At 42.4% G+C, this 14667-nt stretch overlaps 1 protein-coding gene across 4 annotated transcripts in view; it reads right to left on the bottom strand.

Annotated features, from left to right (window-relative positions):
• The window catches only part of SLC4A11 (solute carrier family 4 member 11), a 172388-nt gene that overhangs the window by 36286 nt on the left and 121435 nt on the right, over positions 1 to 14667 (bottom strand). For all 4 annotated transcript variants that reach the window (XM_054028839.1, XM_054028837.1, XM_054028838.1 and 1 more), the window contains exons 10-13: positions 8318 to 8443; positions 6724 to 6837; positions 5491 to 5623; positions 4763 to 4836 (exon numbers count right to left, since the gene is read on the bottom strand). In XM_054028839.1, the coding sequence (XP_053884814.1) occupies positions 4763 to 4836; positions 5491 to 5623; positions 6724 to 6837; positions 8318 to 8443 (447 nt within the window). The remainder of the gene's footprint in view (positions 1 to 4762; positions 4837 to 5490; positions 5624 to 6723; positions 6838 to 8317; positions 8444 to 14667) is intronic.

Below are 14667 nucleotides of genomic sequence, written 5' to 3'. Positions count from 1 at the left end.
ATCTAGACTGTTCTCAGTGGTAGCAGATGATAGAACAAGGAGTAATGGTCTCAAGTTGCAGTGGGGGAGGTTTAGTGGATATTAGGAAAAAACTTTTTCATTAGGAGGGTGGTGAAGCACTGGAATGGGTTACCTAGGGAGGTGGTGGAATCTCCTTCCTTAGAGGTTTTTAAGGTCAGGCTTGATGAAGCCGTGGCTGGGATGATTTAGTTGGGGATTGGTCCTGCTTTGAGCAGGGGGTTGGACTAGATGACCTCCTGAGGTCCCTTCCAACCCTAATATTCCATGATTCTATGACTGTCCCTCAATAATAAGATAGGCAAAAACTGACATAGAAAAGTCAAGTGTTTTGCTGGGTTTATGGAGCAAGCAGGAGTCAGGATTAGAACTCTGCAGCCTCTGGATCCAGGTCCTGTAGTCCGGAGTCCATGCAGCCTCTCATAACCCCCGGGTATCATCACTCGGTCAGTCCACAGGAGAATTTACAAAGGATCAAAAGGGTCTGTGAAAGCCTCATTTTAGTGATTCTGCCCACACCCTTCCAACGTTCAATATGGTATACTGGACACACGTGTGGCTTTTTCATACTGTAGTAAAATCAACCCATCTCAGAGGGGGGATAGCAATGGTGAACCTAAATATCCAAGGAGACGGGGAGACAGATATTTGGAAGAGTGTAACAGGCTGCACTTAGAAAAGCCAGTAATACTCATGGAGTTTGGCAGTTAGGAGCATGACAGTTTTAAACACATTCTAATGCAGAACGTCCTTTAATGTGAAAGCGCTGTGCTCCTAAACTCCCATGGCCCAGGCTGAAAGCTGACCTTGGGATGTCTACATCTGTTATAGGTGGGGCTGGTAGCACTGCCCAATATTAAATTTGCCTGATACCACCCCATTATAAGACTCTGGTTTCAGCTGATTATAAAAAACTTTGCCAAATGTTAACCATTGGGGCGGAAGTTTTAATTGTTGCTTGTCTGCATCAGGCTGAATTTCTTTTGGAAAATTTCAGCCAAAATGGTTCAGCCATTCTGAGAATGAGGCTGGGGGGAAAATACATTTTGTTGAACATTTACTTTGCGAAGCACTAGTGCCCCCATGCTTTGGAGCAAGGACTTGAAGTTTGGCAAAGGATGTGCCTTTTGGCATCTCTGGGAAAATCTGCCTACATTTGGCCAAGGTATAAGCCATTTAAAAACTGCAGTTCACATGTGCTAAGTTGAAATTTGTTTCTGCTTTGCATATAAATTCCCTGAAGATTCTGTCTGCATTGGGCATGCTCCAGCCAGGGGGTAAGCAGGGCTTTCCCTGCAATTCTAGTTCTGGGCTGCTGTGGACCAAGCATTCAACTTGAGAGCAGGGAACATGCCTTTCCTATACAGTCAGTGCCCCCTCTCCCCCACTGAGCCCAGACAACATGGAGGAGGACGCTGCCTGCTTTGAACACAGAAGGAACAAGAGACATACCTGCAAGGGAGGGAGCAGAGGGAGTAGACTGGGACCAGAGGCTGGCAGGGAGAATTTGGAGTGGGGGGGTTGGAGATTGAAACAGAAAACAAAGGAGAGAGAGAAAGAGAGAGAGAGAGAGAGAGAGACTGGGAACCAGTGGGCTGGGATGGCAGACTGGAACTGGGAGCGGCTGGTCAAGGAGCCTGGGAGTATCTATCAGTGTATCCCATGGGGAGGAGCCAGTTTGCAGGGGAAGAAATGGTATTGGCTGGGCAAAGACACTGGACAAGAAACTGAGTGGATAACAGCACAGATTGGATGCGAAGCACAGAGAGGGAGACTGGGACTGGAAGCAAGCAGGGATGGGGAATGTGGTCAGAAGAGGGGATGACTGGAGGCTGGGAAGAGAGAGATTGGATGAGGAGCTGGTGGGGAGGGAAAAGTCCAAAGGGGTGAGACTAGGATTTACTGGGCAAGGAGACTGGCTTGGGATGAGAAGCCTGAGGAGTGGAGACTGGGACTGGTTAGGTGAGGGGATGGGAAGCAAGGGATGGGGAAGCAACAGAGAGTCCCGTTGCACCTTTAAGACTAACAGATGTATTGGAGCATAAGCTTTCGTGGGTGAATACCCACTTCATCAGATGCATATCTGGGGATGGGGAAGAAACAGTAGGACAAGAGAGGACAAAAAGGGCAGAAGAGTCTGTGCCCATTAGATCACTTCCCCCCAGTGCCTGGAATGGAACCTAGGCTTCATGACTCATCATTCCTCTGCTGTCAGCAAATATCCGTGAACCCCCTTTTAGTTCTGATCCACAGATGATGACAGTGACTACTATCGGTTACTCCATTAGTTCAAGTAGCAGAGGGGAATTGGGTTTTTTTGTTTTATTTTTAATGGGGGCGAGTGTTGTACAGGTCTCGAGGGTGTCCTGCATAGAACTGGAGTCTATCCCTGAATCTGTCAGAGTTTGTGTGTGATGCTAGTCAAGTCACTTACAACCCAATATGCCACAGGTGATCACTAATTGCATGTTCCTCATTTTCTGGGTGATCTGCTTGAGACCCTAGAGTCTGATTTGCAGAAGTGCTGAGCACTCACAGCTGCAATTGACATCAATGGGAGCTGACCTTTCAACACCGAAATGCTGTAAAATGCTAAGTGCTCTGAAAAATCAGGTACTAGGCATGAAATTGGGCACCCCAAAATAGTGGATACTTTGGACCTCAATCTCTGCGTACCTCAGTTCCTCATCTGTAAAATGGGGGTAGAACTCTTTAATTAACGTTTGTGAAGCACTCGGAAACTACAGTTATCAGCACCATAGAAAATGGTAAGTTAATAATTCGGTCTTCAGAGCAGGTTGAATGGTGTGCAGTAAATAAGGCCTGGGGCCACACATTGTACAATGAGGAGAAAAAATACGGAAGAGCTCATCTCTGAGTGAGCACAACCCATCCTGTGCTCTGAATTAGGCCGGGGTCCTATCGATAAAGTAGTCCGTGGTCATGCAATTGAAGACTGTATCATAATGCATGTGCACAAGAGGCCAAATTAACATTGCTCAAGCAACCCTAATTCTGGCATTTCCTAACTTTTCAGTGCTTCATTTTGCAGCCTGAATAATGTTTTTTTAAGTACTTTTTGAGTGTGCAATAAAGAGCAGAGCCTGCAGGTTCTAAGAACTACAAATCACACCATGGGACCACCTTAATTATAAAGGATTCAAGGCAGCAGAACTCAAAACCCCTTTTGCCCTGTTAGTATCAGGCAAAAAAAAAAAAAAAAAAAAAAAAAAAAGCCGGGTGGGGGGGTAGGAGAGAGGGAGGGTAATAACATCAGCTAATCCCTCATTCAAAGTGTTTTCAAGGCAAGGCAAAAGGAACACTGCCTTTAGCATGCAGTTTCTGCAAGGAGCTTTCATCTTTTTCACTAGGAGGGTGGTGAAGCACAGGAATGCGTTAACTAGGGAGGTGGTGGAATCTCAATCCTCAGAGGTTTATAAGGCCCATCTTGACAAAGCCCTGGCTGGGATGATTTAGTGGATGTTGGTCCTGCTTTGAGCAGGGGGTTGGACTAGATGACCTCTTGAGGTCTCTTCCAACCTCAACCTTCTATGATTCTCTCTTGTTCATGCCCCATCCTGTTGCCTGCGTCTGGTGAAGGTAAAGACTGCAGGAGCTTTGTTACGCTTACCCAAGGTCCAACACTGCAGAGGTGTACAGCAGAGAAACCAGGAACTGTGACTGGTTTGGCGGAGAGACCAGAAACGCTTCCTTTAGGTGCATCCTGACAGGCATTTGCTGCAAACCTGTATGTTTCCCTTTAAGGGAGCTGGACTGGTATGGCAGCTCATTCTGAAGTCATCTGTGTGGGTCTCCCTCCGTATATGGCCACAGGCGGAGGGTCTTTACGTTACCCAGCAGTCTCGTGGTGCCTTGTGTATAGAGGGCTCTGGGGCACTGCGCAGTTAAGGTCTGGCTGGAGGTGAACCCTGGCGATTTTCAGAGGGGCTGAGCTCGACCTGCTCCACATAGCGCAATCTAAACGGTACCTAGTTTGCATTGAGGACGTCCTGTTTCAAACAGGACTAAGTTAATGTGCTCTAGGTACCTTTTAGAGTGCACCAGCAGGATCTACACAGGGCAGCCAGAGCACAACACTTTAGAGCACTCTGCATTTTACATCCCTTCAGCCCGGGCATAGACTGCAAGGACCAGCTTTCACATAGTCCAGTACAACTGATGTGGGCTTCAGAGCCCAGGTTGCTTACTCAAAGGGTTAAGGATTTTTCCCCACCTTAAGTTAAGTTAAGTTATGCCCCACTTGCCCCAAAGTTCACTGTGCTATTGATGGCGGAAGGGAGGATGAATCTAAAATGATGGCGAATTTTTGTTGAACAGAGCTTTGAAAGAGAAACGAAACGGTTCAGTAAAATGTACGTGGGTGGCAGGAAGCAAAAATTTCTACAGTGTCATTAAATTGCACCTTCTCCTTTCGATTTTAGTCTCTGATCCTAACAGAACAGCTGAAACAAGAGTGTCTATAAACAGCCTACATATCCAAAATAAAACCTGGTCATGAATCATCTTCCCATCAACACAGTTTAGAAAAACTGAAGACCCTTAATGAATACTTAATAGACACCAAATGCTGTGTATACTGCAAATCACATTTTGCTGGGAGTTCTATAGCATGGTTTGCATTGAAAAGAAACTGAATTTATGGTTGGAATCTAGTTACTGTCTTTCTACAGTAAAACTAAGCGTGGATCAGAACTGAAAAATACCACCTTCTTTCAGTGCTTACCTTTAATAATCCCTTTGAGTGCATCAAGCACAAATGTGATCGATATAAAAAGTGCAATGATTTCTTCTGTTGATCTACAAAAAAAAAAAAAAAAAGCTCCCATGGATTAATATGGTCAGAGTGACAAAGTCTGAATACCCCCCAATATATTAATCAACTTGTTATTTTATGAGGCCAGTGCACAGATTTTAGTTAAACACTGATTTGGGTGATAGAACTAGCAAGTCTTGAAAACATCTTGCAAACAGAAGTACTAAAAACTGGAATGAGCACATACTGTCCAAAACCAAAACTATATATTCTCAGTTGAGAGTATTCTAGTTTTGTAACACAGATCTTGTTTACATGACATTTAGTTTGCTGAACGTGGGGGTACGAATCTATAGTGCACCACCATTCTGAAGACTAACGGTCCCTGCAGACCCTGCTGATGCATATTAACAGTTCATTAATGTGCTTTGATTTAGTCCTCTTTGAAACAGGACTAGATCAAAGCTCATTAATGAACCGTTAATGCACATCAGCAAGGTCCACATGGAAAATCAGTCCATGGCAGAGTAGCTTGGGTTCAGTTCATACCCCAGCTTGCTGCAAACTAATCGTTCATGTAGACAAGCCCATAGATTTTATAGCAAGTTCACAATTAGGAACTTCTGGAACGTATGATTTTCTGTTTGCTGAATAATATAATCAAAATGGGACTTCCCTTGAAAAAAAGGAAGAGGTACCTTTTAAAGAGCTTCATTACAAGACTGAAGTTAAAGAGAGAATACAGCACAAGGAAAAAACTGTTCCACAGTCCAATCCAGGCGTAGAAAGCACTAAAATCCAAGCTGTAGTCATCACAGATCCCCCGGATCACTGCAACAACAGTAAAACATTCGGTGGTGGATTCATGTTTTTAAGATTTTATATCTAAACCATTCAGATTTATTGAGTTTCAAGTCACAAGGGACCATTAGATCACCAAGTCTGACCTGTATGTCACAGGCCATTAAATTTCATCCAGTTACCCTTGTACTGAGCCCAATAACTTGTATTTGGCTAAAGCACTAATTCGTTTAAATGCAATGAACGGGCAATAGTTTCGACTCCATCTGTCAACACTATGGACTGTTCCAAATCTAAAGGGAGGTTTAACGCCCACAGGAAAGGAAGAGAGAGAGAGAGGTCCTGCATTACATATCTTGACCATTTGGCTGCTGTTGAATTTTCTAGGTACCGTGTAACCAAATCTGATAGAGCACATCTGAACATCCAATTGGTTCTTGTTAATGAGCACTGGTAGCTCAGCACAAGCAGAGGACCAGTCAAAACAGTATTAACATAATGTCAGTACCAATATTTAAAGAATGATACGGGGGTCAGGGGAGGGAGGGGAGGGAAAGACTGTTCAAATGTTTCTTTTGAAGGTAGCCAAGTAGTAAGTATCTCTCTAGTGGAGAGTTAAGCCACCAAACCACCCCACTGTAATTTGACTTATTGGACCTATAATGCAAATGCTGGTGGATCCAACTACCCTGTACCTTCAGCTAAAAAAACAAAAACAAAAAACAAAGGCTACTCTCACTGGTTAGCCATTGCTGAAAATCCACTCATCACACCAGATCAGGATTATGTATTAAGGACGCATATTGCAGTCCCCGATCCTCAATGCCTACAAATATTTATTCCCAAGTGAGAACAAAAAACATCCCATGGAAATTCAATTTTATTCTCATTAAAAAAAAAAAAAACTGTATACTTTTTTCCATTTAGAAATCTCACTGAAACAACACTCCCTAAATCCCTTTTGCAGGGCTGAAAGCAGGTCTGTAACGTTTAGCTTCGTGTAGCTGTAGGCCTAGGATAGATTTACTTAGTGCAGCTCTAAAGAATGCAAGGCTCTCCGAGTGTGTCATCTCACCGATTCTGAGTGCAGTATGTTCTCCTCCATCCGCAATATGCTTTGGTAAACTTACCATTGATGTACAAGGCTAAAGGAGCCGTGGTTAAGAGTACAACTAGAGGCTGCCCTGAAAACAGAGCATAAAGAAGTCCACCGATACACTGGCCAACAATTGTCTTCTGCACATCTAAAAATAATGAAAAAATGTCTTTTTGAAGACCAAGTATTTACAAATGATCAGCTAGATTATTATTGCACTAATGTAAACCACCCAAGTCATGAATGCTGGCCACTAACAGCACATACTGAGAGTAAGACTATTCAAACAAGGGACTACCCACAGATAGCAGTTAATACACAAAGGGCACAATCATTACTAGGGAATTCAAATCGATGGTACATAACCAAACTTACATTAATAGTCTAAAGGGAGACTTGGGATCCCAGGCAACTGCCCTTTCACATGGGGAGCAGAGGGATTTTTTTTAAAGCAGTGGGTCTCAAACTTATTTGATTGCATCCCCCTTCTTAGTGTCTGTAATCGTTTGTGCCCCCCTTCCCCCCCCCCCACACGTATGTACATCCATTGCCGGCCAAGCAGAGCGGAGAGCCGTGGTTCCTGGCTGGGTGCACAGCTCGGAAGGCAGTGCCGCGCCAGCAGCAGCAGCAGTGCAAAAATAAGGGTGGCAAAGTGATACTGACGAATTGACACAGCAGACTTAGTGCCCCATTGCCAACCTCTCTGCTTCACTGCTGCTGCTGCCACCCCAGGGCTGACAGCTGGAGACCTGCCACTGCCTCCTGGGGAGGGACTGGGGGAGTGAAGGGGGAAGAGGGGAGGAGAGCCTGAACCCGAGTAGTGGGGTTCCGGCTGTCAGCCCAAGGCAACGGGGCTCCGGTTGTCACCTTCATCCCTTCCCCCTGCCTCCCCGGTGTGCATGGCCCTTCTGCATGAGCCCCGGTCTCCTGGGGCTGACAGTCCGAGCTGCGCGGGGCTGACAGCTGGAGCGCTTAAAAAAACCAAAAACACGTGCCGCTTGCGCCTTCCTTGACACGTTCCTGCACCTCCCTTGGGAGGCACACCCCATAGTTTGAGAACCACTGTTTTAAAGTGAAGCAAGGAGCAATTTTTCATACATAAGAAGTAGACAAAACAGGGCTGGAGTCTCATCTACACTAAACTGCTGTTGAATTACAAGCAAAGTGTCAAGGGGCCTCAGTGCAAAGATGAATCAGGCCGACAGCGGGGCTAGGTTGGGTGATACTAGAAGAGTACGCAAATGTCTTCCACCAGGCTAGTTATTTGTATTACAATAGCCACCCCAAGCCCCAGTCAGGAGCGGAGCCCCATTGTGTTAGATGTCATACAAACGCATGGCAAGTGTGGACTTACAACCCTGTGCATGGGATTACCTTTACTGTCATTGCAACACGGGTAGCACAGAACCCAATAATTAGGTGTGTACTTGTCTATGCACCCAGGGATACCAGAAAAGTTTGTATATAGATACAGATTCGTTTTTTTAATCTATTAAGAGAAATAAGGTCGGAGCACAACTGTCCATATGGTTACTGGAAAAGAAGTCCTTACCGGCATCTCCTCCACCAGATCTTGCTTATTTCGTTATTTCCCCCAAACAGACATAAAGCAACTCTGATAAGCTCACCAATAACTCCTCTTGTGTTTTCATCATTTAGGGAACCAAATGCAATGGATGGCAGGAGGCAGGCAAAATATAAAAAGATCATCGTTGTGATGTATTTTCCTATGGCCTTGTTATTCCCGATAATCCCTGAAACAAACCAAAAATAGCAGTATTAATAATCAATAGCACAGTTGATTCTATGGCATTAAAACGTCACTCAAAGACAGTCATGCAGATCTTTAGTTATTGGTGACAATAATTTAAATGCTAAAACGAAAAACTGGAAATGTAGTCTGCATCCATTTAAAAGATACAATTCCTGATGGTGTTTATGCCCAGTTATAGTACAAAGGCAGGCTATGGTAGATAACCCATAAGTAGTGAACATAGGTATGAAAGAATGTTCAGTGTTTCAACCTGAAAACCTACCTTCATTAAGGAAAATTCCATTTCTGTTGAGGTGAGTTTCTTGTTTGTTATTTACAAACTATATTTGATTTTTCATTCTGTTCCCATTTAGAAATTATTTACAGATACTTCTTAGGGACCAAGGAAGTGAAGTTAGGTGAAGGAAGCCGAACCAGTTGGGATAAAGTAACAACCATACCTCAAGCCAAAGATTTATTTGGAGGCTTGAATTTTAAAAAAATGTAAATTATTTTTCATTTTAGCGCACCTCTGCACTCCCATCTGGGACTCATTGTATTAATTTAGATGAAATATATGGCCCAAATATATTAACATAAATCCAGTCACTATCCAACATTAAAAAGTGTTAAACATGGTTTGGGGTTTGGTATAGAGGCCCCTCAGCTTGCTTAGTACCTAAGCCAACACACCATTAAAAATCCGTTTAACCTTTTGTTAAAAAAAATAAATAAAAGAAGGGAAACAAGTTAAATGTAAATTATTGAGTATGACTTTTTATTTTACCAATACCCCTTTCCCTGGAGAGAGTCTTTACAGGGGAAAATCCCTTGTGTGATAGTCTCTTAGGTGGTATTAAAGATGGTAATAACTGTCCTGGTGGGGAAAAGAGAAGATGTTAGTTGAGATGGGCTGGAGCCGCTGTTGTAGATGCTATTGTTAAAGTCCAACCCCGTTTTATCTCTGCTGGTGTTCGGGATTCATCTGGAACTGGTAGGGTTGGATCCATCTCTCTGGCTCGGTCTAGTCAGGACATCTCAGAATCAGGATGAAGAAGGTCCAGGGTTCCCAGGAAATGGTGGGTTTGACAGCCATGATGGCTGCTTCAGTAGCCTCTGTCTGTTCTTCCTTACTTCGTCCCCCCCAAAAATCTCTTTCAGGACCCAAAAAGAGAGTGAAGGGTGGAATACCCCATCTCCTCATTATTTTGTCCTCTAATTAGGCCCAATACCTGACACACCCATTTGGGTTCATTAATTTCTGGTTCCACGGCTTCTTGTTTTACCAAATATGATCTTAACACAATCCTTGAAAAATATCACCATGGCCTTTTTTGTTTGGACTAATTTAGTCTCTTGGTCTGGTTTTCTTGCACTTGTTGACAACATTCAATATTGAAAACAACTTGACCTATTTTTCCATCAACATTTGTGGTTATAGATTATTGTAACATTTTGTCAACTTTCACATACTTTTTTACTGTTGAGCTTACAATTAGGGCAACTTTATCAAAACAGACCAGAATCAGAAGTGCCAAAATGCCACCCGATAGGCTGTTCTAGCAGACAGACATTCTAGCATCATCAGAAACAGGAAATACTGGAAATCTCAAGAGAAAACATGTTTTTGTTAGACCTGCAGCTTAATTTTCCAGACCCAAGAAGTTTGGACAGTTTGGATGAGGATCAAAGCAGCAGCCACATGTTAGGGGTTCTTAACTAAAAATCAAGCATATGAACATTTTGTGATTTGTCCTTTGTTAGTTTCAACATACTAATCAATTGTCTTCTCAGCTCATAGTGCTTTTGATAGGAAAAATAACCACCAGGAACTACACTGTCCCAGACAGAAATCTGATAATGCTATAGGCTTGAATCATTAGCACACAGGGGAAAAAACAGTTTATTTGATTTGATAATTTTACAAAAACAAGTGAAACAATACAAGAATGCCTATGTTAAGGTTATATGCAGTGTTGTTTTTGCTGTGTTGGTCCCAAGATATTAAAGAGATGAGGTGGATGGAGGTAATATCTTATATTGGACCAACTGAATGAACTCTCACAAAAAAAGATAAGACAAAAACACTATATCACTTGTGGGCGAACACTTTTCACAAAGCAATCACTTGGTATCTGACCTCTCCGTCCTTGTCCTCAAAGGAAATCTTCAAAAGAAAAAGCCTGGGAGTTTAAATTCATAACTTTGCTAGACACTAAAAATCAGGGTCTTAAAAATAAATACACTCGAATTTTGGCTTATTACAACAATCGGTAACCCACTAAACCCCCCTTTTTTGTCTTATGACTGCAGGGGTGTTAATGGGTCACTTCACCTTGGTTCCTTAGATTAGAATGTGTGTTAACTACTTACGCCAGACAATCTGCGCCACCTTGTATTTAGTTGTGTCACTCTGTATACCTATCCCAGACCTGAAGAAGAGCTCTTCGCAACTCAGAAGCTTGTCTCTCTCACCAACAGCAGTTGGTCCAATAAAAGATATTACTTCACCCACCTTGTGTCTCAAAGGGCATGTCTATACTACAGCCTACGTCGGCAAAATTTTCATCGCTCAGAGGTGTGAATATTCCACCCCCAAGCGACCTAAATTACACCAACGTAAGAGCTCCCGCGCACAGCGCTATGTCGGTGGGAGAGCTTCTCTCGTCGGCATAGAGGGTCTTCAGCTGTATGTATAGACATGGCCTAATATCCTGGAACCAATACAGCTACAGCAACACTGCAAATTCATTGAGCTGCTGTTTCTTTCTGTACGTACAAATATCCCATGTGTAAAATTAGCATTTTTAACGTCAAATATTTATCACAATGACATTTTTCTTTTAAGTCAATGTCTGATGAGAGATCGAACAGATTTATTTGCAGCCCAGAAACTGACCCAGTCCACTTCATCCGAAAAAAAATGCAGGATGCATCATGACAGTATATCATTTGGAACAGCCTAATAAAACTAGTGGAAAAACAAGCCACCTTCCTCTGACTGGGCAGTGTACATTTGCAGCACAATCGGCTTGCAGTCCAGCTGTGAGATTTGAGTGCTTGACTGTTCGAGAAGCTGCGACTTCAAACGGAGGCACAGCTACAAATTCAAACTGCCAGTGACCCGGCTTATTTGTACGACAGCTCTATTTTTTGTGCTCTATCATTTCCAACATATTCAATTATCTGACTTTAAAAAAAACAAACCAACCACCATACAGCATCTTCTGGAAAATGCACAGATTAGAGTATTGCTGGCCTCAAATTACTTTAATATTCATGTTTAGAACATAATTGATAAAAAGACTCAGTTGGGGGCTGACACACTTAGACCTATTAATTTTACGTTTATTGAATAAACTTAAGACATTCAAGGAGATGTGGGAGGTTAACTATTAGTAAAGCAAGTGTTCCTTTCCCATTGTATTAGCTATTGAATAAAATCAGCTGAAAAGTTCAATTACACTGATGTGCTTCACAGACAAAGCCACATCTTTTAAACCCAAGGCAAACAAAGTATCCATCATGTTTAAATTATAAAAAATGCTTGGCAGATGATATCCTGAGTCATTCCTAAAGAAAGGCAACATATACACCCTTCATGCCGCAGTGCCACATTAGAGAGATTGTTGAACTGTATTATGAATTGTTAGGTTAGATCTGGCTTTCTGATCTACCTCACAGATCCATCCCAATTAAGAACAACACAATTTCATTGTAATTTGCGGGAAGAGTGAAAGCGAGAAGAGAGTCTGCTTTGTATTCTTGAAGAGCACAGATGGCCAGAATGAAGAATTTCTTTTTCCTTAGAGGAAGACTGCTTATGAGAACACGTTCTTTAAACTGGAGCGCTCTATATTCAACCGATTCTTTCTTGGGCAAAGGGAAAATACACTCAGGTTCAGGAAACCGAATTTGAGAAAATACACAGAATGCTCAGGGGGATTCTACCAACTTAATAACTTGTATTTCTTTCGGCTATTTATTATTTCCTGCAGACTTCTGTCCACTTAGGAGGATGTATATTCACACAAATCCATATTATTTTAATAGGCTTCATTTTCAACAAGAGGGGCCCAAGCTATGCATGGAAATGCCGAGAGTCTGTACAATTTGGCACTTGAACATGGCCAGAGATGGGGCTTTAGGAAGGCAAAACCCATCAAGCACTTAAAGCAAGAGAGCAAAACAGACAGATTAGGAGAGTGGCCACCTATTTAAGTGCACGTGAGTATTTACCAAAGGGAAGCTGCAGGCTCAAACTGCACTTGCAGGCTTAGATGATGCAGTGGTCAATTAAGGCACTTTGCATGTTTGCAAAACATGCCCTTTTCCAACAAGTCAGATTAATTATAGCACGTAAACTAAGCTTTTTACCTTTAAAAGTTCTGTATAAACATCTTGATCTTGTTGAGTATTACTGTACTTCACTATAGCCCTGATCTTGCAAAACACAAATACATGCATCATTCGGCTCACGTCTGTAGTCCTTCGATAGGACTGTTCACTTGAGCAAAGTTACATGCGTGCTTAAGTGCTGTGCAGGATCAAGGCCTACGAGGGCAATCCTACTGATGTCAACAACAAAACTTGCATGGTGAGGTCATAACATAAAAACGGCCAGACTGGGTCAGACCAATGGTCCATCTAGCCCAGTGTCCTGTCTTCCGACATTGGCCAATGTCAGGTGATTCAGAGGGAATGAACAGAACAGGTAATCATCAAGTGATCCATCCCCTATTGCCCATTCCCAGGTCCTACTCAACATGAGTAAGGTGGAAGAATAGGGTTGACAATAATTCATCTCAAATCCCATGAGACAGGGAAACTGAAGCAATGAGAAGCTAACTGATCATCACAAGGACATAGAGGGTCAGTGTTATTGCTGAGAACAAAATCCAGGAACACCAGTATCTTACTTCAGTGCATTGACTTTCATTTAGCTGATCATCATTGTACATCTTTAAATTGTTTCAAAGTTCTGTCTTTGTATTGCACTAGTAGAATAAAATAAACCACAAAAAAAGCCATTATACTTAAAAAAAACCCCAAAACATACTGAAGGAATGGAAAAACATTTAAGAATGCAAAGGATGTGTAAATCTTATATATGATCAAGAGAAAACAACAGGGTTTTTTGGGGGGTGAGGAGGGGAAACGTAGGCAGTTTTTCCAAAATCTGTATGATTTCATCAGGAATTTAAGCTAAGCAGAATTTTTTAGGGACAAGTTCAGCAACGGGAAAGCCTGTATTTGGCCCTATCACTTTATTATTTTTGTACATGATACTGGTAAGTCACAAGGAGAGTTACTCAAATATATCAATAAAGTTATTAAAAGATAACTGCTGCTGGATCAAAGTTTATAGAAACCAAGCAAAATTCCACGAGCCGCACTGCAAGAACTCAACAGTTCATAGCTCACCATACATTTCATTTTACTCCCAGTTTTAACGGACAGTTTATAAGTGTCACACTTGAATTATGCAAATGACTGGATCAAACCCAAGTGCTTCAGACAAGAAAGACAATCTCTATACAAATCATACACACCCCTAGAATCCTGCTGTGACTTCCTGGTTCCATTGACGTCAAAGGTGCTAGGATTTCACCCCTAGTCTTTCTGCCACAAAAGCACAAGCCTCTTCTGAACTAAAGCATTCTTCTTATCTTCACTGTGAGAACAAAGATACTTGGACAGCAAAATCCCTCCTCTTTCCCCACACAGTTATGACATTCCACAGACAATTTAATGGCTGGTCTTGTTGGTCTGTTCATACATTGCTACTGTGCCTTCTGCTCAGACTGCACTCTCTACTTCCTCAATAAAAACAATGCCTTCTCTGTAACATGAACCTCTCATGAGGCATGCGTGGCTGTTTCTTAGTTTGGCTCATTCAAATACCCCATTTGCAGTACCATGCTGCTTTGAGATGATCCAGAAACTTCATGGTCTTGTTCTCCTTCCAGCCTGGTGCTTTGTGGAAGATGCTCACTGTTTCTCATCTATTTTTCATCCCATGTATCCTTAAAGAATTACACCACTGCGCTCTTGATTGCTGCAAGAATTTCAGCCCCTCCAAGTATATTCTGTACAGACTGTACCATTCATGTTATTTCATAAATGCGAAGTATATTGATGGTGCAGTGCTGAGAATCATTGAACAGAGTTTCAGCTGTGACCACTGCTCATACAAAACTTCTCTGCTTATTTGAGCTAGTGATG

Source organism: Malaclemys terrapin, chromosome 5, assembly GCF_027887155.1.
Source record: "Malaclemys terrapin pileata isolate rMalTer1 chromosome 5, rMalTer1.hap1, whole genome shotgun sequence".
NCBI lineage: Eukaryota > Metazoa > Chordata > Testudines > Emydidae > Malaclemys > Malaclemys terrapin.
The sequence above is the reverse complement of the archived record's forward strand: the minus strand, read 5'-3'. Positions and strand labels throughout refer to the sequence as shown.